The sequence below is a fragment of the Triturus cristatus genome, chromosome 11 (genome assembly GCF_964204655.1).
Source record: "Triturus cristatus chromosome 11, aTriCri1.1, whole genome shotgun sequence".
NCBI lineage: Eukaryota > Metazoa > Chordata > Amphibia > Caudata > Salamandridae > Triturus > Triturus cristatus.
The window spans coordinates 415,157,375-415,182,293 of NC_140594.1; the positions used below are offsets into that span (position 1 = coordinate 415,157,375).

The following is a 24,919-nucleotide window of genomic DNA, read 5'->3' on the forward strand; positions in this document are numbered from 1 at the left end:
CTCCACTGTGTGCCAGCAGAATCCAGGGCCAAGTCCAATATGCTCACTAAACAGGGAGTGACTGAGCCAAAGTATTGTAATCTGAGATTCCTAGCCTCCTACCCGTCCATCTGCAAGTCAAGTATGGGTCTTACTTCTGTGAATCGATCTGCGTTGCATGTGCCTTAAACCGTTGCTCACGTGCTTCAGCCTCTCGCTGCTCCCGCTCCTTGCGCTCCTGCTCCAATTTCCGCTGCTGCTCCTCCAGCCTTCGTTTTTCCTCCAACTGCCGGTTCTCCTCCTCTTTCTATCAATGAGAATTGAGAGTGTGGGAAGGGCAGGCCAAAGAGGTAGAGAATAGGACGATGGGAAGAACACAGAGAGGAAGACCTTGGAAAGAGGAGAATAAATTGAGAGATGACAATTATTACTGCCGGGGGACACTATGAGAGAGGGTAAGATACTGGTAGGAGGGAAACTATTCAGAGGAAAACAAGACCATTGGAGAATGACTCTAAGGGAGACCTTACCACGAGGGACTAATTCTCAAATCTCAAAAATTGTACTGAGGATAAAGACCACGGGGAAATATTCCGCCATGAGAATAAACACAGAGTGTAATCCCTGCCTTGAAATGATAGACGATGGGGGAAGAATCAAAGACTCAATGGAAAGGTAGTACAATGACAGAAAGGTCAGCAGAGGAGACAGCAGTGAAGGAGAGGAGGGGCTGCTGTAGGGTCTGACAGCCAGTACCATGGCGGGAAGACTTTGTGGAAGTGTAATATTGCAACGGGGAGAAGAATAGAGGAAAGACGCCAACAAAAGAAAAATACTGCAAGGGAAACATTGTCGCCAGAGGAAAGTAAGTGCCAAATAAGAAAGACCAGCTGGGCATACAGTTCTCAGAGAGTAACCAGAACAGGAGAGAGAAGTCACGAGATATTGGTATGGTGCTGCGATTGGGGTTAACAATGCTGTAAAACAACGACCTAGGAGACAGTGAGAGCATTGTTAGGCCAGTAGTGGGAGAGGAGTTCTGTGAGATTGAAATAAAAGGGGAGTGTGCCATGATGTAAATATTGGAGATCTATATAAGATGTGGAGAGTGCGAATGACAGAGGTGGTGTAACATGAGGGGCAGAGTGCGTTCCAGGAATCTTGGACCAAAAATGGTAGGGGAGCATCTAGAAATCCTTGAACCTCAAGGTCTACCAGGATGGGTTACCACCGTTATTCACACCTAGCTATAGACGGACTCGAGAAATTGGCATGGGATACAGAGCTTGTGACTTCTAGGGCCTGGTAGATTAGTGGCAACGGCATAGGATCTAGACAAGGCTTCTCCAACAAGTAGCTCAGGATCTACTGATAGCTTGCCAGCTACCTGCAAGTAGCTCTCATGTGTGCAGCTCAGCCTACTAAATTAGATGCTTTTGCTTGGTTGAATTAACGCATGTATACAAAAACTGAAAAGCGTGTATTTAAGACGAAATCGTGTGCATTTTTAGAGCTCATAGGCTGATGTTTGAAGACAAATGCTTGGGGTTTCAAAATATATTTAAAGCGGATATTGCAGTGATAAATCATGTGGCATTGGGAAGAGTAATTGCTAATATTATTACGTTGGCCCCAAGGATATTGCAGCTAGGCCTGTTATGTATTACCCAAGTAGAGGCATTAAATTAGTGCTGGCAACTATTCTTGATGAACTGAAGTGATCACTGCTAGTAATCTTACCTAGAGTACCCATTAATGCAATCCTGTCTGATGTGGTCACTATTACAACACTGAAAACGTTAGTTGATTGGGAAGTTTTTCATTGAATGTAAGTAACTTATTACAGAAAAGATTGGGAACCACTGATCCAGATACTGTCATGTTAACAACTGGATAGACTAGCAAGAGAGGCACAGGATACCAATCTGAACGGCAAGCCAGCACATGTTTTTCCTTGAAGATTAAGGAAACAGTGCCTGCCACCACTACAGCTTGATAATTCATGGGTCTGGTACAGGAACCTCTATTGCTGTATGGTCCTGGGGACTGGCAGGGAGCACCTCTAGGATTGATTTAGCTCTGGGGATGATAGAAGGATACACAGCCTATCACACATACCACTAGATGACTATTAGCTCAGAGACAGAAAGCAGTTTGTTCTCACGGTCTCAGGTGTTTGCCACAGGGGAACAGACTCTTACCTCTTGGTCTTGAGTTTGGAAGAATGATACAGAATCTTACAACGAACTATGGCCGAATGGCCCAGAGAATCAGAACATAGTCCACTGTGGTGGCAGTGTATGTGGGAAATGTTAGGGTACAGATCTACTGAAGCAGCATGTAGAATTGTCCACTGATAGGGTCATTTTACCTGAGCTTTGGCCCAAAATCCATCTTTGCCGATTTGCTTAATTTCAGACATTGCGTTGGTCTTCTGGTACACCGACCCCTGCAGGGGAAGATACAACATTCAGTTGAAGTCAACACAGGTCCAAGACAGCAGACAAGGGGCATTCTGATGAAGCCAGACAAAGCATATCCCCACAGTAACATTTTCTTACCCTACACCACAGCCACTGCTAAAAAAAAAAAAAAGTCTGCATTCTCAGTGACTTAATCCTCATTACTTCTGAGATATCAAACCACCTCATGTCCACATGTACAAATATATTTCTTCTGATTTGTATACCGCCTCAAATCTCAATAGTTTCTCTTTCGTTTCGTTCTCATATTTTCAAGAAGAGACTATTTTTAGGTCATGCTTGACAGCATAGATGTCGCCAGATGTAATGTGAAACATAAAAAAGAGCTTTCAGGAATACTACCGAGGGACTTTAGCTCTGCCCACATATTGGTGGACAGGATTACGTGCTTTGATTTGGCAGACATTCTGTGCTTGCGCAGAAAAATGCTTCCCCTCCACCAAACTGTGATTACATTGTTTATCTAGCTGCATGTGCCAGCAGCAGCATGGCTGCTTGAAGAAGGTTCATTAACATGCATAAAGCATCAGGCTTACAAGAGGAAGAAGCTTGAAATCTCAGGAGCTCGCATGTGGAACAGTTAAAAGGTCTTTAAAAAGTCTGACATTTATGGTGTCCGTTTGTCTAGTAGCAGCATAGGTCGACTTCTGTTTCTCTCTCATTAACTTTGGATATCAGAGTGCATTTGTGTGTTTGAGAGCAGTATGGGATGCCTGGGGCTACAGTAACCCCCAACCATTTTCAAGTCTGCCTTGACAGCACAGATGTTGCAGGATCTTATGTGACAACAAACTAAAGAGCTTTCAGAATACTACGGAGAGAGGGGGTTAGGGTTGTGTGCTTCCACTAAACAGAGTGCTTGTTTTGCACTTTTTGGCTTGGGGCAAAGCTAAGACTCTATACATAAGGAATAGGTTGAATATGATGGCCAATCAATTATGTTGTGGAACAGGTGTAGGCCTGATGTATTTATTGTGAAAAGTATATGTTAAAATCAATAGCCATCAAAGGCTGGATTGTTATTACTTTGTATTAAAGCCCACAGACTGGTATGTTGTTACATGGAGTTTCACACATCCACAGACTACCATTGTAGGCAAGGGATTTGGTGTTGGTTACCACACCAACCAAGCGTGACATACGAGATTTGCACTGTGAGAATCCTTGAGAACCCCTCTTTGGAGAGATAGCATTTTGCTTTGCTACCTGCAATTTATTAAACATTTAAATTTTATGACTGCATGCTTGATGGTTGTCTTGTGGGAAAGCTTAGACGGAGTACTGTAGGCACAGGTTGGTCATGGTAACAAGCCAATTCTTATAGGCCTGGGTGGTGTGCAGGGAAAGGTCATGCCAGATGACATGGGTCTGTTTATTATGAAACGTTATGAGAAAGGCAGTAGGCCTGGCTTGTTTATTGTGACCACCATTTGTCAAAGATAATAGGCTCCTAGTAGGGTCTATAGACAAGTATATGGTTACATGCAATCTTAAAGATTACCATAATAGGCAGGTGTTGATCACCTGCTCTGACAAACCATGGAAGTAGAAGATTTTTACTGTGATGTTGCTTGTTGAGCACTACTGAGAGGGGCTGTAAATTGTTTTGTCAAATATAATTCCATACATATTTGTAATGTTATCACTGTGTGCATGATGGTTGCCAGTTTATGCATTCATTAGGCCACGTGTTCGTTATAGTGTAAAGTCAATAGGGCTCATCTGTTTCTAATGAAGACAGTATGGGTGTGTTAAAGGCAATAGGCTTTTTAAGGTAATTGGTATTACACTGTGTTACAGCTCATAGGCAAGTATTTTGTAAGGGTGTGGGAAATTTGTGTAATCTGCTTTTGAGTAATTACACACAATTTAAGGGAAAAAATGCAAGATGCAAATCCTTCATTTAGTAAAAGATCCTACCACGAAATGTTTCAGAGTCATCGTGAACTGCATCTAAACATATATTAATGGAAATTACAGTGCATAGTACATATTAAGGATTTATGGTGTTATTACATTTTCAATTCTTATTAAGTCTGATATTTGTTCTACGTAACAGTATCAACAATTATGCACAATGTCCACTATACTCCATGTCGCATATCAGTGTCCGAAAAACGGTACTTCTACGTCTTTTAGTTGCTCATGATCTATATGTCTCCAGCTGCGATATTTTTTCTTTATCCTTGTGACCTGTAAGGGAAACCCGTGGGAGTCTACAGCTGAATAGGTCTTTGGGGCCAAAGGAAAATGCAAAAACAAGATATATTTTCTTAAACACTAACTAAAAGTGCCATCAACAGCTCACCACCTCTGGGTCCCTGCATTTATAACATATGTGTGTCCCAATACCTCCCTGGTGAAGTGTACCATCTTACTTGCACCACAAGAGGCTCAACTTGGCAGATATTATGACGTTTCCCTTGGCGTTCCGCTCATTCCGTAGATACGGGCCATATTTTAGTATGAACCTATCTCTTACCCTGAGTTCGGAGTGTGATACACCTATACATTTGTGTCTTCACCCCTCGCATCATTTTCCTGTGAAGAAGCGTTTTTGTCTTCCCTGTTCCCATGTATAAATTCCGTGAGGATAGTGTCCCAGTATTGCGCTATTGGGTATTTACGCAACCCGGCTATTTCCTCTCTATGCAGTTTTGTGCTTTCTGCTTGTGCCACACTGAAAGTGACTTTTTCCAGCTGGCAGCAACAGGGGGCTCAGTAGGTTTCCATCGCTTGGTTATAAGTCGCTTTACTACGATTAATCCTAAGTCAATAAATCTAGAGGTGACCTTGTTTTTCTTAGATCTGGATAAAGGCCCAAAACACAGACTTCCCATTTGTATGTTAACGACTCGTCGGTGCATGTCGAGAGTGTTGTGGTGATTGTTTGCCAATAAGTATCAAGGGAGGTGCAAGACCATAGCATATGCAGGAGGTCCGCATCTATCTGTAAGCAACATGGACACGTCGAAGTGGTGGCATGAAAATATCTGTTTATTTTGTAAGGTGAAAGGTATGCCCGATGTGTTATATATGTTTGTATAAGTTTGAACTTCGAGCTTCTCTGTATAATTTGTGGAGCTAGCCAGTATTGCTTCCCATTCTTTATCCGTTCATGGTTGTCCTATATCTGTTTCCCACCGTTCTTGGAGGTCAAACATGGGTTTCGTTGTGTGAATAAGTAATGCCTCCAATAACCAATGTACAATGTGTGACCCTTTACCCATGACATGCAGGTATTGCAACAGAAGATGTGTCTCCGGTTCAGTAGTAATGTCTCCCCATGCCGCCGTTAGGGATCCCATAATTGAATTGTGTAAAAGGAATTGTCCTGCAGGTAAATCGTATTCTGTCGTCAATGTCTCAAGAGGCATCAAGGTGCCATCTGCGTAAAGGTCACCTAGTGTATTTAATTCGACATGCCAGCGTGTGAGTGCCCCATCAGGGGTACCTGCCCCTCCAAGTGGTAGTGTAGGCTTCTCTTATAGCATCGATGTGCCAGCGCTAGATGTATCTGGGATGGACGTGGCGGCCGGGCAATAGGGTGAAATAGGTGGTATATCCGAGATGGAGACTACTGCAGCTGCATGGTAGCTGTGTCTTCTACTCTCACTCCCCCTATCCATCTCGTCACCCATTGCAACTGCGCCACCACACTGTACAACTCCAAATTGGGGACAGCCAGTCCTCCTCTGCAGGTAGGTGCATATAATTTCCATAATGCAATACGGGCTCTACCTTTGTTCCAAATTAGGTCTCGGAACAATTGTTCAAGGTCATGAAATATTTTAGCCGGGACATAGTCCAGGAGGTTCGAGAAATAATACAGCAGTTTAGGTAGCATTATCATCTTTGTTAGTGTTATTCTACCCATGACGCTAAATGGAAGCGACTTCCAGAATTGGGTTTATGCTCTAACAGCAGATATGGCCCTAATTAATCTTCCTTCCAACACATCGGTGGGGGTCCGATATATAAAAATGCCAAGATAGCAGAACGTAGTAGGCACCATCTGAGAGTGGAGTTGTTAATGAGCACATTTATTTCCGTGGTATGTTCACTAAATGGGTATACACCCGATTTTGCCCAGTTTACCCGGAGAAATTATACCTTTTCAAAGTCTAAGTGTGTCCGCTATTGTGGTAGGGATATCATGTAAGTCCCGTAAATACAGCAGTAGATCGTCTTCATATAATGAGATAGCATGTAGTCCTTCTCCCAGGCGAATGACCCAGTCCTCCCCACCTCTACGGAGTAGCGTTGCCAGTGGTTCCATGGCGAGGGAAAAGAGAAGTGGGGACAGAGGGCACCCTTGTCTGGTGCCTCTATTTACCTGCATAGTATCTCATATGAGTCGGCCTGTCCGGACTCCAACGGAGGGACGTCCGTACAATAGCCGGATCATTCGCAAATAGGCATCGCCTAGCTCATATTTCCTTAATACCTCAAAGAGGAATAGCCACTCCAGGGAGTCGAAGGCTTTTTCCAAGTCTAATACCAAGCAGTCGGAGCACGGCCATCAGTCTATGGCATAATGCTGCACTCTGAAGAGTCTGCATATGTTGAGCGATGTATTCGTACCAGCGGGGCTCAACGTGCCACTACAATAGATACAAATATTTTGTAGTCGGTGTTTAGAAGGGCCAGTGGTCTGTATGAGCCCAAAGATTCCAGGTCTCTACCAGGTTTAAGGAGGGAGATCAGCAGTGCTTCATTCTGCGTGTCAGAGAGGGTGGATTCGTCTACTGCAGTCTCATATACTTTTTGGAGCTGTGGCACTAGCACCTGCACGCAAGCCCGAAGAACTCTGCCAGTAGGCCATCTGGCCCCGGCGACGAAATGTTTCCTCATGTCAATTATTGCCCACAGAATGGCTTTTGTGCTAAAAAAAAAAGCACACACTCATAGCGGCCACGAACACCAGCAGGTGGCATTTTGGTTGTTCAGGTTACTCCTGCATTATAATTCTGCACCAGCCAGCAGCATAATTACGCAACGTGGCATATTTTCAGGGATGTCCTGTAACAAGTGGAAATTGCCAAAACTAAGAAAATTGCGCCTCCGCAATTTTCATTTCACTTGGGCCTAGTATTTTGTTACATGGATTCCAACAGGTGACCGTAGTAGGCAAGGGTTTTGGTGACCCACCCAAACACACAATCGGGATAAACCTTATTAGACTATTATTACAGTTTTTATATTGTTTTGACAACTGTAATTTTCTGCATATGTGTAATTTTAATACTGTATGCTTTGTGGGAACGCTTATGACCAACACAGTATGTCTGAGCTGGTTATGGTGAGAAGCCAACGACAAGGATAAAGGCCCAATTACTTATAAGAAAAGTTACTATAATGGTAGTAGACCTGACATATTGATATTGAAAAGCATACATTAGTCAATAGGCATTTAAGACTGGTTTGTTATTACCCTGTATTAAAGCTTATAGATCGGCATTTTATTATATGAAATCTCACAGATTACCTTTGTAGGGATGGGTGTTCGTTACCCTCTCTGACAAACTTGGGCGGTCAAATATTTCCATAGGAATAATTCTTGCTAGAATATCTTCAGAAGTCTACCTGTCTTCCAATATATTGTAATAAAAACTATAATATATATATATATATATATACGTACACATATATACACATACATATATACACACACTAACACAAATATTTTACAATTATACTACAGTGCTCTAGGAAGAGCAAATGAGTTGTAGGACTGCCCCGCATCCCAAGTGGCCACTTCCTTTAAGCTAGGCAATTATTTCCCCACCTTAGGGGTGGAGTTGTCCGAGGTGGGCACACCTCCTATTTTTCTATTTTTTCCCACCAAAAGTGGGGGTATAAACCAGGGGCTGCCATCTGCTGCTAGCAGCAGAGGCTGCGGTTCGCATTACAATGGCAGCAGGCCTTTGAAGTTTTCCTCTTCGAGCACTGGCCCATCCTGGGGAAGGAGGTGTGACACCTCTGCCCAGGATGTGCATTATTTCTGGTCCCAGACAGCAGGGGCGCTCTACCCAGGGGTACAGAAACATATCTGGTGGTGGCTGGCTACCTACAGCAGGTCAGAGACCACGCCAGGGTTGGTAGGTTTTCAGGGTGCCTTCTGAGTACATGGTACAAGAAATCCCACACTGGCATCAGTGTGGATTTGTTGCAAAGCGTAGTTTGCAGTGATTAATTTGAGCCGTTGCTTTCCGGTGCTCGGCACCTGCACTTAATTGTCAGCACCGGGGGCTTGTGACAGTCTGCCACAAGGTAGCTCTGTCTGGCTAATTTTGAGTCGACGACAGCAACAGTTAATTATTACCTCAATATACATTAATAATGCCTATTACCTTCCACTCAAGCCATTCTTATAGCTTTAGGGGACTTAAATAGTCCGAATTATCACTCTTGTAGGAGTGTGAATGTTGGTACTTGTGCTGGTACTGTCATTCGCAGGACTGGCAGGGGCAATGTGTGGCACAAGGTGCAGTGGCCTCCTGACGACAACGCTGGTGAGATATTTTTTTGCCAATTAAGCACTGGACAAGTAGTACATGTTGTAACATCATAAGGGATCCTAGAGTACGTGCTTGAACTTCTTTACCGCCGGCATTTTAGTGAATCGATGTTCCCGTGACCCTTCCATGCAAATTTCCTTCCAAGCATCTAATTTTGCCTGATGCATAGAGCAGAGACGGGATGATGACAAATACGAAGGCTATCACTGGTAGAGTATTAAAGGGATGAATAGTTCCAACAGAGGCAGGCAAAAAGCGGCTTCCGTCACCAAGCGGTCAGGGACATGGGAGAGTAAAACAAAAAAGAATACAGTTTTCAGAAAGAAGCTGCAAGACAGTTTAAAACCTGCATTGCCAACATCAAAAGCCAAGAACAACACAAAAATATTGAAACATCTATGCAGACATTTTTTTTCTCCATAATTTGTATGTGCACTGAGAGAGAAGAAAATGCTTCTTTTCTTGTCACAGCTCAAGAAACCTAAACTCCATTTAGCATGGGGACCTGGCTGCCTAGCTGAATCACCGGCTCTTCCAGGATTCTAGTCAGTGGTCCAGATGTCCATGGAGGAAGCAGAGGCTAATGGAAGCTGTCCCTCTTGCAATTACAGTCCCATAAGAGTATTTTCTGGATGTCTGAAAGGCAGAAGGGAGCTGGATGCATAAACACTCCACACAGAGGCCTATGTTCACACTTGCAAGTGAAGTAGCACTTGCAAGTGAAGTAGGAATATTGAGACACTGGTCATCCACCATTGCTTGTTAGCAGTGCTTGCTGTCTGCATGCATAGGCACACGGTTGGCCCTATTGGCTTCGCCAATGCTTATTTGTAAGTGAACCCCTCTGGACAGTCAAGACCATGTAACCAGTTTCATCTTCACAGTACTGAGGCAACGCTCTTGCTGTGATTTGCAGAATGCACAGAAATCACATTCAATCATTTCGGGAACCCTGTTGAACATACAAAAGAGCCAATCTTGCATTTATGTGTGTGAAAATGCAGTGCCTTTCATGCAGCCATGTTTGTTGAGAATTACAAAATGGACTTAGTTGATATCCTCAGAGATATCCTTGTCTTCTAAAATGTTAGGATAACAGATAAATGAATTCATAGCCACCATCTTAGTATGGCTAAACTGCTCTGCAATGGAAGTCCTCCATTAGTTTATTTATTAATAAGTCCCTGCTATACCCGTCTTTCGTAGACCTTAATTCAGCATTCAACCCAGTGCTTAATTTGAGCCAGTGGTTTCCGGTGCTGAGCGCCAGCACATAATCATCAACACTAGCGCTTGAGCACCAGTTAAGGACATATTAATATTTGGTGGGCACAGGGAGATTCGGTGATTCGCCCAGAATCACAGGATGTTGAGCTGACGCGGAGACTCGAACCTGGTTCTCAGCTCCGAAGTCGCCAGCTCTGGCCCTTGGGCCACATCCCCTCCTCACTAGTACGGTTTGTTGGTTCTGTGTTAGGCAGCGCTAACAGGAGAAATGAGCTGGTCGAAGCAGTCTCCCGACTAGAGCCCAGCACTTCTTTCTTTACAAATTAATCACTGGTAGTTTGGTACCAAACACTCCTGCGTTCAGTGAAGCCATCATGGTGCAGTGGAACTCAAGGTGTCGAGTTTCCATCCCATGTACTCTCCATGGCTTCCCTGGCACTTACAATATTAAGGAATGGACCCTCATATTGTAGGGGCATATCTGCTCATGCAGACATGTCCTCACCTGTATTATAGTGCACCATGCTTTAGAGCTGTAAGGGCTGCTAGAGGGGTGACTTACCTATACCTTAAAGCAGTGCTGGCTGGCATGGCACCCAGGCAAGGTGTCAGGTCTCATTTTTTACCTCACAGGGGCATGTAAGCTGCAGGGGAATATGCATGGTCCCAGTGAGGGTGGTCCCAGGGGACCCTCTTCAGCTCCCAGGCCTTAGGGAGCCAGGGTACCATTTACTAGGGACTTACAGGGGTAGAAATACCAATGGTGGATATGTTTTAGGGGGTAAGCTCTGGCAAAGGGACTTGGTTGGCAGGGACCCTGTGCACTACCATTGAAACCACATAAAAACCAGGCAAAACGTGGAGGCTAACCCTGCAAAATGAGGCACTTTCTAACAAATATTCTACTTTGTAACTTGCTTCCCCTCATGAAAATCTCCTGCTTCATTAATGTGTGTGAGAGAGGAGGCAGTTTCTGGCCCCCGAGAATGTAAGGATGGAGGCCTTATTCAGACAGAAGACATCTATCCCTAGGACCGCATTGCCTGCATGGCAATTTTTTTTTTTTTTTTAAACAGCATTTCCTTTTGGTTTTTTGAAAGAAAAGAAAAAAAAAGGATGAAATGCATGTAACCGAAGGGGGAATGCATAATCTGCACTTCCAAAGACTGTCCACCGCCATTCACAAGTTGCAAGCAGTGCAATAGTGTCAGCAAACCCTTTGCAAATGGATCAATCTAGGTTGGTGTCAATAACCGGTCAATGTTTTTCAAAGTCAATTAGGGTAACAAATCGCTGCCGCAAATCACTGTGACTCATAATGAGAAGTGGGACACCCCTTACATGCACCTCCTCTATGCGATTCAAATAAGGAACATTATAAGACAAAGACATTTCCAACTTGCACAGTACTTTTAGTATATTACGACTTGTGATTTTGCCATTGTAAAGTTTGCGAACTGCAGGCTTTACCACCGAAAAAGCACTTCGCAAGTCCGACCTTTGCTAGCATCTAATACAACAACATTAAGTCTCATCCCCAGTAAATATCCAACATTTCTATCTCCCATCACACACACCACTACAAATCTCATTCTATAATTGTGACTATTTCTCCTTTTCTGTAAATTAGAATATAATCCTTCATTACTTTTATAGCCATTTGATATTGTAAGTCATATCATTAACATGCTCCTCTTTCTTAATTTTACGACACTTCATAGAAAACTCCTAATACAACTTCAAATCAGTAAATACCACTCCATATCTCAGCTTAATTGCAACGTAGTAGAAATTCACATCCATGCCTTCTCTCAATATACATTACTCCATAACTGAATGTTCTTTCCAGACTATACCACTTCAAACCTAAGTGGTCTCAAATCCTTTCGTCCCCTACACTACACGTCTCTATAACTTGCCTCTATCAACATTATTCTACTTTCAGCTACCTTTACCACTCTAAACAGGCTTCTAACAGAACTTTAGATTTAGCTCCTCTTCGGATTGTACAGCTTAATACTTGCCCCCTTTTCTGTGTATGATAGCACCACCACTTCACACCCAACTCCTCTACCATTTGTTCATTTATATCACACTATTACAGCTCCTCTCTCAGTAGTACATTTTTTATTTTATTTTGACGGTTTTGTATAGCGCGAACAAGACCCTTGCGGGTATCAGAGCGCTTTACAGGGCAAATATAGGTGAATGGCATATACATATACAGACCTCTGTGACAACAATCCTGGTAACTATTAGAAATTAGCACATGTCTACAAGAGTGTACAAGAAAAGTTCAAGTAGATTTGGACATGAGAATTGATTTCACTTCTTCTTTGAAAAAGGCAGCGGACAGGTTAAGTCTTGTTTCTGGGGGTAAGGGTAAATCACTTGTAATGTGCAACATCCCAGGAAGATATTACCACACTATACATAAATTATGTGCCTTTATATATAAAACCGCGTCATATCACACACATTATATATATATATATATATATATATATATATAGCACAGCTTATCACCTGTGAGGGTATTCAGGATCTGTCCAAGGGCATGGGGAGATTAGGTGATTTGCCTAGAATCACAGGATGTTGAGCCGATGCAGGGACTAGAACCCGGATCATCTGTTCCCAAGTCGGTGCCACATCCTCTCCCTTTTTTAATCCCCATTTTTAAATCTAAATAAGTAAAGGTTGTGCTCTAGTATAGTATGATGGTCTAAAACAATTCTAAACAAAATGGACAACTTTACCAAGAACATAGACAAGTGATATAGTATGTGAGCGTTTAAAACTGTAACCATAACAAACTACCTGTGTAGTCCAGAAATAATAACTCCAATAGTATATATCATACCAATTTTTCAATCCGATATGAAATATCAAAACCTTATGAAGACATGTTGGCAGCAGTGATTAAGACATTATTGTATAGGTAGCTCCTAACTGATCACGAAGGAGGGTCAAGAAAAGGACCCCTTATACAAAGTGTGTGTCAGAGAAAAGCTGTATGCAACCAGATCCAGACTGATGAACCAAGTGCCTGAGGACTTACCACTGGCCCTTGGGGACCCGCATCACTGAATTTGTGTGACTCCTTGTGAAAGTTGTAGTTGGCACCAGATGCTTTGCCGACCTTGTCCATTATGGTTTCGGGTTCGACATCCTCATCTGCTCGGGCATTGATGGTCACATGCGCACCCTGTGATGGGGTGAAAGCAAAAGTGGGAAGGAATCAGGAGACGGGCACTGGGGTTGACAGTCTTTTTGCAGCACAATTGGAATGGGTGGAGGTGAATTATAGATAAGGTATGTGTAAGTATAGGCCATGTCCGACAACGACAACCTATGACCGTCACCAGTGTTTGGTTTACCCAATGGTAATTGGGAAAATTCATCTCACAACCACGTCATGAAAATTATGCCACTCTATGGCCGTGTTAGCACGAGCACCAAAAACTGAAGAGGAATGATGTAAGACACCCCCACTCCCACCCTGTCCCCAAGATCATCTTCTCCTTACGATCCTCCAACCTCTGATAACTGATCCTGGAACAAGAAACTGGCTCTAGTAAGCGGAGGACACCAGTGGGCAAAGAGAGACAGTGGAGTCAGGGGAAGGAGCTGGCAAAGTGAAACGCTGGCACCCGTGTTGATGATTTCAGGTACCAGTACTCAAACAATTCTAGTAGCTTCTATAAGTCCCAATGATGACAAAAATTATTTAACTGTCCAGAGACCGTTTACATTATACAAACAGGAATATTAAGAAGAAATGGAAGAGTTGGTGATGGATGCTTCATGTCCTATAACTTCTCACATACTTCTGCCCATGTGCTACACTGGGATGTTCTATCATCAAACACCACCATCCAGACATGATACAAAGGGTGTAATAAGAGTGGACAAGGAAATAGTTCTTTATAGAAATATCTTCTCCCTTTATCCATACAGGCCGCCAGTCCCGCACAATGGCGAAGATATATAACAAAAGCCACATCCTCAGAATTATAACAATGCATACTTTCGACTGGGTTCAGTCTTAAATAAAACAAAATAAAAAAAATAGAACATCTGCCATACCTTCAAGAAGTTTGCAATAGTGCTGACATGATTGGCACAGATTCCTTTCCGGGCATCTTTCACCCCTTCCCCCGTCTGAAAAACCAAAATCTTCACATTAGACAAATATGCCATTGACCTCAAACACTTCAGTGGACTCCCACTCACATGTTACAACTCACATACTCTTCGAGGTGTTTCATTCACGTCCACGCCTAGCGCTACAGACGTTTCAGTAGATTCTAAACTCATTCTTATAATCCAGGCATTATAATGTACAGCAGTCTTCTCTGCCCATTCAACGTGGGCTGTTCTCCAAAATGTCTGGACATGGCTGCTTTTAAGGTAATATTGGATATCACAGAACTGGAGAGAAAACATTCTTTAAAGGCTGAATAAAAGCGAGGAGCCCCTGGGTATCATGCTGCTGGAATTGTGATCATTTTTTATAGAACAGCTGCAGGGAATGAACCAATTATGCGGTTTCAATCATACATTTTTTGTTAATACACGTTTGACATCTGTTTAAAAGATGAGTCATTCTATTGGCGGATAAATACTATGTGTAAAAACATCCAGTTTATTGCCCACAAGGGTGAACACCATAAAAGGTGTTATTTTAAAGAATTTCTTTGTATGTCCTCTTTTGGCTCCCGTCTTTTGCTCTTGCTTGCTTAAACATGTAATGTCTGCATTATATAATATTTAAGGAAATCAAAATTAAAGGGTTTTAAATGATAAACAGTGGCAAGCTCAGGGTTTTAGATTACAGGGCTCTTTTATTCATCCTCAACATACCCAGGTCCTTGTTTCAGGTATGAGGATATTTTTGGGCAGGACGTGGGAGGCGTGGGTACGAGGGAAGGAGGGATCAATCCATCTCAAGCGCTTGTTTGGTTTGGCATAGGACGAGCTCATACAGTTGGAAGTCTTGGACAGTACACATTAGTAGTGGCGATCATTAAAAGAATGAAGTGCCTCCTAGGGGTTGGGTTCTCAATCTATGCACTTGCATTTGTAAACCGCTGTGCGGACATGCCCCAGATAGGGGAGCTTTAGACTTCACTACCTGCTGATATCCTGCAAATAGGTTTACAGTTGATTTTCTTGCTTTTACAAATGTATGAGTTGTTTCCCCCTTCAATTTCCTCCAGTTTCTCATATAAATCTAAGTTTCAGTTTTAACAAATCCACCATTTAATTGGTTACTTGTTCGGAAATACCAGGTTTCCTGGTCACCTGCTATTTTTTATTTAAAATTATTTCTGTTCGATGTTATTCAACTTAACACTTTTTCTCCCATCGCCTCACCTGCTCATGTGGTGGCTGGACCATGCAGCTTTCACACATTCTGTTGTCTGGTACATGGTAGGCGCTGTGCCGCTGCACAATTAGGTGCCCCCAAGCCGAACCAGATGACAACCAGTCTAGCCGAATGGGACCTTCGACCACATAGGATGCCAGATATTGGACTTTGCTACTATACATGATAAGTGACTTATAGCAAAGAACACAATTCCCTTACTCTCCACCAGGCAGTGTCCTGCCCCGGAATGAGTACCGAAAGGATGTTGAGAGGGGTAGTATCAAATCCTCCAGCATCATCATAATCTTCTCCTCCAATACTTTTCAGAAGATGAAATTGGAAGCATAGCACTCTTAAATTTAATCTGTTCTCTCCTCTCTTAATTAACATTTTGTTCGAATCTCATGCTATGTCTGTCAAATAGCAAGTCTCTTGTCTTCCTGTTCTCTGCTTCTCTCCTACAAAGTGAATTTCGTCATGTGTACAGATGACAGCCACTGCCTTAGAGAGTCGAAATTATGGCCTGCAGATCATAATAGATGCCAACAGCAAGCCTGTAATCACAGAGCAATCTGGCATGCAAGCCCTACTATCTGCACATACTGCTCCTGGACTGTTTCCTTAATACCATGCCAGGAGAAACAAAAAACCTACAGAGCAAGCACATTAACCATTCTCCTAGCTGAGTGGAGAAAAAATGAGGGGGCGAACAGCTCTCTATGCCAGGAATCTCCAAGACTACCAGGCTACCCACAATGAAACGACATCCGAGTTCTCTTAGATTCAAGTTTACCAAGCATGGATGGAAAGGCACGCAGACCGTGCAAGCATAAAATGACTGGGCCTACTCCTGTTGCAATTGAATTTTGAGCATTCCATTTATTTTATACTGAGCTATTGTTTTAAGTCACTGCAGCGCATTGTGACCCTCACAGGTGAGTAGTGCGCTTTAAAAAGCCCCCGATATACCACCAAAGCTTTTCAATAAATAGATTACAAAAATAAAAATAAAATAAAAAAATAAAGCCCCCGATTGATTGACTGTACAGTACTGATTAAATATACAGAAATGTACTTATAGACAACCCAGTACGTTCTTTCTTGGGGATTTGGATTCTTAACATTGCAATTTCTTTTTCCTTCCTGCCTCTTTTACAACTTTTAAAACTTCTCAAATGCTCCACCAAATCTTATTATATGAAAACTGTTGGAGAAGATGCAGAGCACACCTGAACAACACAGTAGTTATTTGTAAAACCTAATGGAAACACTTTAAATTGTTAAGACTAGTCTGAAGAAGTATAAATAATTCTTCAAATCAAGCCTGCTGTACAGAAAAAGAAAAAACGTTACCTGTTTGAAGCATGTAGTGTTGTTGATTGTCATGATGTGTACTCTCTTACCTTCCAGTATTCGGTACACAGACAGGGAGATTAAAACACTGCGGGCTTTCAAAAGGGGTTTGGCCAAAGTAGTTAAGGGCATGGCATAAGCACGCAAAATAAAAATCGGTGCTTTCCATAGTGTGCCACCTGACTGGTATTTTACTGCTTTTCTGTGTTTCCTGTTACTGCATCCAGATATATAACACAAAAACTGACATACACCTAAAACAAGCCAGGACTACTGGCTTTGTCAGTGGCTCCAAGTATGCACCATACAAGAGTAATGTGCTTCACAAAACAAACCTACAGAAACCCTACATTCAAGAAATTAACAAGCACTCTTAAAGGATGGAAGACTAAGTAAAACACGTGAAACAGGAACTAAATCGCTCACTTGGAGTACTTTAACATGTTTGCTTTCATTGTTCAATAATCGATCAGTGATTTTGTCTGTACAGTTAAGGATAATGATTATAGTGCCCGGTAAGGACCTGTTTTAATGTTAGCTTTCAATTACTACCAGGTCTGGGACCCAGCCAGCATAAAGCTCTGGGTAATGTACAATTCAACAAGCTTTTTTTTCAAAGTCTTTGACTCTGTTTTGAGCATGAATGGCTTGTGAGCACACCCCTACCCCAAAACTAGGAGTGGGCATAACTCGCGTAATTTGGGGTAGCTTAATTCTGCAAAATGCACATAATTATGAGAACTGCATCTCGTACGGACAAAAATACCTGAATAGTCCGTTCAGGTAAGAATTCAACTAGAAAATGTAATTGAGTTTATTTCTGGCTGTTTGCGTTCAAAGACACTGCCCCTTGTGTTCAGATTTCCAGTTTTGTGTTTAAAAATTATCCAAATGTTACGCTCGGGTAAACAAATTTACCTGCAATATTTGCTGACCACCCACATTAAAGGAACTGCCACTAACATTCAAACCACTGCCGTTCATGTTCAAATTTTTAATTTCACGTGAAGTTATTACTTGAATGGTCCACTCAGGGGGGAAAAAAATCTACCTGAAATGGTGCTCGGGTTCAAAAATTACCCCAACTGTACATCTCGCATTAAAATTTCGCTTCAAAAATATGCAATGTGGAGTAATGGCTGATCTAGGTAATTACGCACAGATTTTGTTATGTGAAATTACCAAAATTATGCCAACTACTCTGGTGCAATTAAATGTGTGTCTATATCTACCCGAAACACCACATACCTTGGGACACAAACTCCATCTTAAGACTGCTTGCCATTTAAGTTTCCAGGCAAAAGGGAGGACCAAACGTAAACCTACAACATTACAGACAGCAAACTGACTGCTACAAAGAGATCAGATGCTGTGCGGGGACTCTACAGAAGTACTCTCTACACCCAAAGATGTGGCTGTCAGAAAGTAGAGGCAGTAATGGATTATAAAATAGCAATCGGGAACAATTAGAATTTGGCCATTGACATTGGACGCATCTTCTGCACCACATAGGAAATGAGCAGAAGAAGGAGAAAAGGGGTACATAAACATCCTTGACCAATTTATCCACAGGGCATAAAAAGACTGGGGTTGTGGATACCTGTGGGTATAAGTTGAGCAGTTGTTTCCCTTAGTGGCAAACTGATCTTTTTGAGGCATGCCTTTCTTTCAGATGCAAGTTAACACCACCTCAATCTCGATTTCCTCATTTAAATGTTTCTTGATAATCTCCTTTTAACAGACTTCGAAAACTATTTTCAATTTTTGTTAAGTGTTCTGCTATCAGATGGATCTGACAATGTTAAGTGCAAAAGCCATATCTTTTGTGCAATCATGGGAACTGAAAGGAGTGTTTGCCTCTCTGCTTTTCTATGTAGTGCACTGATGTTAATAAGAGCTAACATCTGTTTTTCTTTTTTTGCTGTATAAGAAAGGTTTTGCTAGCTAGATAAACTGCTTTCCATTCCAACATGTTAATGTACTTTCAACTCTGTTAAGAGCAGGTCATTTGTTCTCTGCTGGGAAGCTGTGCAACGAGTGGAAACTCAACATCAGGAAACCAGATACCATAGCTTCAACTAAGTAAAGAAACAAAATTGCAACAGAGTGTGGCTGTCGAAGCCACAAATTATTTACTCACACTTTGAAGGATTTAGATTGTACGTGAACGACTCTCAGAAGGGTGGGTAATGAAAAATAGACAATTTTGATTTTGTCTTACTGTGTCATACAAAGGTAGCTGTCTGACAGGCAAGGGTCAGCAATTTATTTCTAAGGAAAGAACAAAAAGACTAAGCGTTCAGCATGCCAACATTTCATATTGAAGATAATTTGGCAATGAAGAGACAGTCACTAAGCTTATTAAAATGTAATGGAACATAGCCATAGGTCGCAGACTAACCGTAAGAAGCTTATGGAGAGTTTGAAGATGCTGCTGAATTAGGAGGAGAATATTTATTCTCCTCCCAGTTCAGCATCATCTTCAAACTGTGATAACCAACCTGTGTAAAGATCAGCACCAGTTTCCATCAAGTCTGAGGCACCCGATGCTGCAGTTTCTTCACATACAAATTATAGCTAATGATTCAATGTGAAAGACAGAGACTCCTTTTAAGAGTAAGGACAAACATGAAGCAGGCATACCTCCAATGAGAAATTACATGAAGAGCGACCTCTAAGAAGAATTGGTTTTGAAAGGAGCATGGACTCAAAGGCAAATAGTGACATCAAAAAGATGATCAACTCTGCTCTTAAGAACAGGACTCAAAGCAAGAGGACCGCTAGCGTCTAAAACAGGCTCAGCACTAAGATTAAGATCGCATACAAAAGGTGATGGATGTAATACTTGAATTAATCTCAGCCACTGGTAATTACTCGGGCCACATCCCAGTCCATCCTTATTTTGAACACCACGCCACCTCAGTTTGGACCCAGCTATATGCAAATCAGTATTGATCCTGCTCCAATGGAAAAAGTCCAGCCTGAACTGCCAAGCCAGACCCTCCCTGAACCAGGCCACAAGCAATCGAATTGATGCAGCAAGCCAAAGAGTGGGAGCTACCATGAACTGGCATATAGTCAAGTCAAAGCCTTAAGTAGGTATGACAGTTCTACAGTAGGGGCAGGGGAGGAGACACCTTCGTAAGAGAAGTACAGTGGGTCGGTGTGACCGGCAGGTGGGCACTGGTGTGCTTGCCCCCCCATCCTTTATCCCCCTGCAGGTGACTGCTTGTAGGTCATACATCCAAACAATATGAGGCCCAGAACTGGTTCCTGTGTAAGGTTTTTGCTAGCTAATCTGTGTAGGATGGGACCAGTAGATGATGCCATGACCCAGTACTCTCAGCCGCTGTACATCACATATAAATGTGGGGGACTTATGTGGCAAGGTTGGGGAATTTAACATGTTATATCCATTTTCTTACTGTGTAATATGCATATGTGCTTTATTATAAAGAAAAATGTCAATAAAGCCAATTAAAATACAAAGAAGGTATGACAGTTTCCAGTGGGATGAAATGGGGGCATTATTGCAGCACTGTGCAGAAACCCACAGAAAGAGGGCTTAAACCGTTGCGGAGAGAGTATTTCAAATGGAGACATTCAGTGTGCTTTTAATACAATTGACACCAGGAGCAGACAGGTGAACAGAAATATTTTACAAAGAAGTAGTATTTGATTGTGCATGTCGTGGGTCATAGCAGAGATTCAACAATATCTACTCATCGTGCCATTCGATTTCTAACATCTGATTGAACTAAAAATACCACAGCAGCAATTTCTGCAAACCCAACTGAATCGACTCAAACTTTTCAGGAAAATAGAGAATAAGGTCAAGGGGACCTCAAAAGAGATCCTCAGCTTCAAAGTAGTTACTCAGTGTCGGTACCCCATCCACCCAACATCAAACACCTAAAAGATGGGTTGGGGAAACTGAAATGTTTCACACGGAGGCGGAGGAAAATCATAAACAAATTGGTGCTTTCAATAATACAACGAGGATAATGCACAGAATTTGATCATCTGCCACCAAAGCACTTGTCAAAATAATGAAGGAACAATTGGCAATTAAACAATAACAATTACCACTATTGTTGAAGTAGACATCCTTATTATACAAGGGTGCAATGGAAGATGTACCTACAGCAGTAAGGGTATCAGATATGGACATCAGCGCAAAGCTCAAGGCCAAATGGATAGTTACGTGGCAGTGGTATGGAGTGACAGAGATGCACATGCACCTTATGCGGCCATTGACACTTGAGAGGAAACAGATGCAACAACTGTGGGTGTGCAGCTGGCCAGCGCGGCTTTGGTGAAAATGCTCTCCTCACAGACAAAATACAAATAGTGCAGGCAGTGTGGTGTTTTTCTTTATAAAAAACAAGACCACTAAGGAAAGACGCAGGACTACACATCCCAAAATGCTAGTTGTGGTGGCCATCTTGGATCAGCTCGTGCTATTAAAGGGAAACACGCCCTGTATCACACACACTGAGGCATCAGTGAGAGTGCATAGGAGAATGTCTTTCCTTCGTGGCGCTGGTCTGCTACGCTACCAGTTGTTCAGGAGACCATCAATGTGAGTCAGGACATATGCAGATCAAGTGAGCCTATCCTGGACTGGTGGTAGGCATGTCTTGGACATGTTTCTACTTAATGAAAGTTGTAGTTGGATAAACTCTTGAACACTTTGTGTATCATGCTTTAAGGAAAGACACTGATCAGGCCACTGTAGACCATGAACACCAACGCATTCTGCAGTGTGCTTGTAGCCCTGAACAATTCGAGCTTTCTTACACATAATCTGGATTAAGACTGTGAAACAGTGATTTAGCAGTGCACCATACCTTTGGGGAAAAAGACCGTAGTTAAGTTCTTGGTGCAGCTAGGAAAAAAGACTTACCAATTAAAACTTACGTTTCTGAGACAATCACAACTGAATGAGCTCAGAGGTTTAAAAGGTCACGACCAGAACTTCAGTTCATTTTGATTTCATGTTGCTAAACAAGTTGGTTTGCCAAAAAAGTCAAATTAAAGTAAGCATCTTTGGTATGTACGACAGCCCGGTACTGCAACAAAAATTCACTACTAAAGTTACTCGATTTGCTTACTTAATTTTCCCTCCAGAAGGTAGACTGTTTTCAAGTGTAGATGTACCCTGTGTTTAATAGACGTTATGTACTACAGACCGAACAAGTGAAAGCGTGGTAGAGAAGTTCAGTTCTTTTCAGATTCCGAAAGACACTTCGGAAATCTGGACCCTTCATTGTCATTTCAGGTGTCCTCGCTAGCTGTTCCCTTTACTCATTTGGCTATTTCGAAATTGGCTGTAAAAGAAAGAAGTGTCAGTCTTGCTGGAGGGTGAGGACCTGAAACGCGAGAAAGGAGTATATGCAGTATAATTCATCATCCCCCCCCCCCCCCCAAAAAAAGGACAGGTCACCGAGACACATTCTGGCTTTATGGCTATTCAACTGTTAAGTAGAAATTATACATTTCAAGAGGACCACTCTTCAGGAAGAGTTGGGTGCATTATTACAGAAGCGAATTTGCAAGATGTAGACTTTCATATGCTGAGGCTGGATGTTCGGAAAATGTCTAGCAGTGGTGGCTGCTCATTATCGTCAAAGCGAACGTGTGTATCCTCGCCTAAATGGCTAGCTGATAAGTTGGAACACCACATAGGAATATAAATTAAACACAAGGCGTTATTACACAAAGTGGGGTTTTCAATCAATCACCGTCAATAAATCTCACTTGCAAACACAACAAACGCCAAACCTCTTGGGTTTAACCCCCAATGCGATCAAGCTGAAAGCCTATACCACAGAGCGAAGAGTACGGACATTTCAGCGCACTAGTGCTCTTTACTAGATGTCGCAGCCTTTTACAGTAATTGTTTTAACCCATTTGGGTACTAGATTTTTGTCTCGCGTTGGTGCCCAAGGAGGGGCTGCAAAAGCAGCCACTGCAGGAATTATTAGCATGGCAACATTCTCATGCAACTGGGATCTGTTGCTCAAAGTAAACGGCAGGCTGATGCGGTGCTGAAAGAAACATTTTTTAGTGGGCAGACCGCTTGCAGAAAGAAAAGAGCTGCAGGTTACGAAAACAAAGCGGTGCAATAACAGGATGGAGTGTCCACATATCAAACTGATTGTATAGAATACCTACAGTCTCAAAATCTGTTTTGTTCAGCCGACTACTGTGCTTTAACATTCTACAACTCTACTTCTATATTACAATTAAATGCATCTCAAAACATTGCAACATCACTGACTGCCGACACACCAGTGTATTATAACTCATCTCCATCACTGATGCAATGCAAGTTATTGGAGTCTTACGTTTCCCATGTGACCATCTTTATACACAAAAGACTCACACTAAAGGCTCACATCACTGGCAACAGACTCTTGAACATTTGGATATTCGTCAATCACTGACTTCCTCAACTAAAGTGCCATTTCACCCAATTAATGTCTCTATGCTCTACAATTCATTGGAGTCACACTGATTCCATCATTCTTCAGACCTTTCATGGACATATGTGCATACCCAGTTGATGAGGACGTTTTTGGGCAGGCCAGAGTTTGGGTCCTTTACCCTGCAGAAGGCATACATCACTTTGCCACTGTTAAGTTCCTCCACCATCTCCTCTAGGCCGCCATCTTAATAAAAAATAAAAAAATAAAGTGAGACATGATAATCAGATGAGAGAAGGTGCCACAAACTTTGAGTCTTTATTGTGTTGACTGTGCCAGCTTAAACTGATGCAGAGATGCCAAATAGGAAAACATGTCTTCACAATGTTGTGGTGGAAGATACCGCATTATTTATTAATGTTACGTGTGTGACTCCAAGCACTGTTTAAACAAATCAATGTTCTTTCTCCAGAATTATCTTAAATAATTACTTCAGTGAGGTACTTAAATACTTTATCCGGATTATCGCAAGTTACTGGTAGGGCTTTTCATTAGAGGACCATACAAAATGATGAGCATTCGGTGCTTCTGTAACCCCCAACCGTGATGTCATGACTCCACAACACCCACTTCTACTTCAGGCAAGTGACTATGAATACTTCTGCAGCTGTCTCCTAGCCTGTGCTTCTAACCATATACTCCAGGGCAGAGATTTTACTCCTTTTCCCCCGGTCCACAGAGTATTTTTATCCCACTTAGTTTCAAGTGGATCTACCATTACTCACCTCCAGTCCCAGCCACACGTATATCATTGCTGTTACCCTCATAGGTGAAGAGAGCCCTGGAAGAAGCAGAGATAAAGAGGGTTAGAGGATGAGTGGCCTTCTGGAACTCTCTTCAAAGCACAGCTGCAGTGTGGCCCACCATCAGAACAGCCTTTAAGATAGACAATCAGGGAAATTCTTCCCCCCCGATCCTCTCATTACAACACAAATCTCCCTGATCCAATGGGCATGTTGCTCCTCTTCATCCCACGAGCATAGGATAGGGACCTTAAAGCTACCATTATGTTCTCCCACCAGTGGAAAACCTCGTGCAAACCAGTCTCATTAGCCAACAACATCTCCAAAACATTTAGAAGGTCCTCCTGAAAACTGGGCTACACATTTTCCAGAAACACCAGTCCCAAGATCCCAATAGCATGGCCTGGTCACTCAAAACATAGAGCTCAGATCTTGGAATGGCCCTCTGACTTTTGCTACTGGCTTGAACTCGCAAGGGACTTGCTACTGCTCATCCTAGATCACATGTACATCTTAATTTCAAACAAATACCGACAGATTCCTTGCCTGCTGAACACTACAGGTTGACCAACTAAGAATACCCATAGGCAAGGGATGGAGACAGGAGGCAGTTAGGAATCATTTACATTTTGAGTTGGCAGCTGTGTAGAACTTAAACTCAACAAAAAAACGAATTTTGTCCGAGACAGCTGACGGGTGCTTCCCCCACAATTTTCACAAAAAATTAATACACATTTAGAGTTTAAGGAGTTGT

At 42.4% G+C, this 24,919-nt stretch overlaps 1 protein-coding gene across 7 annotated transcripts in view; it reads right to left on the reverse strand.

Annotated features, from left to right (window-relative positions):
* Positions 1-24,919, reverse strand: part of DBNL (drebrin like) — a 124,918-nt gene that overhangs the window by 85,903 nt on the left and 14,096 nt on the right. For all 7 annotated transcript variants that reach the window (XM_085636136.1, XM_085636140.1, XM_085636139.1 and 4 more), the window contains exons 2-7: positions 24,148-24,203; positions 23,496-23,608; positions 14,297-14,371; positions 13,269-13,415; positions 2,351-2,428; positions 135-286 (exon numbers count right to left, since the gene is read on the reverse strand). In XM_085636136.1, the coding sequence (XP_085492262.1) occupies positions 135-286; positions 2,351-2,428; positions 13,269-13,415; positions 14,297-14,371; positions 23,496-23,608; positions 24,148-24,203 (621 nt within the window). The remainder of the gene's footprint in view (positions 1-134; positions 287-2,350; positions 2,429-13,268; positions 13,416-14,296; positions 14,372-23,495; positions 23,609-24,147; positions 24,204-24,919) is intronic.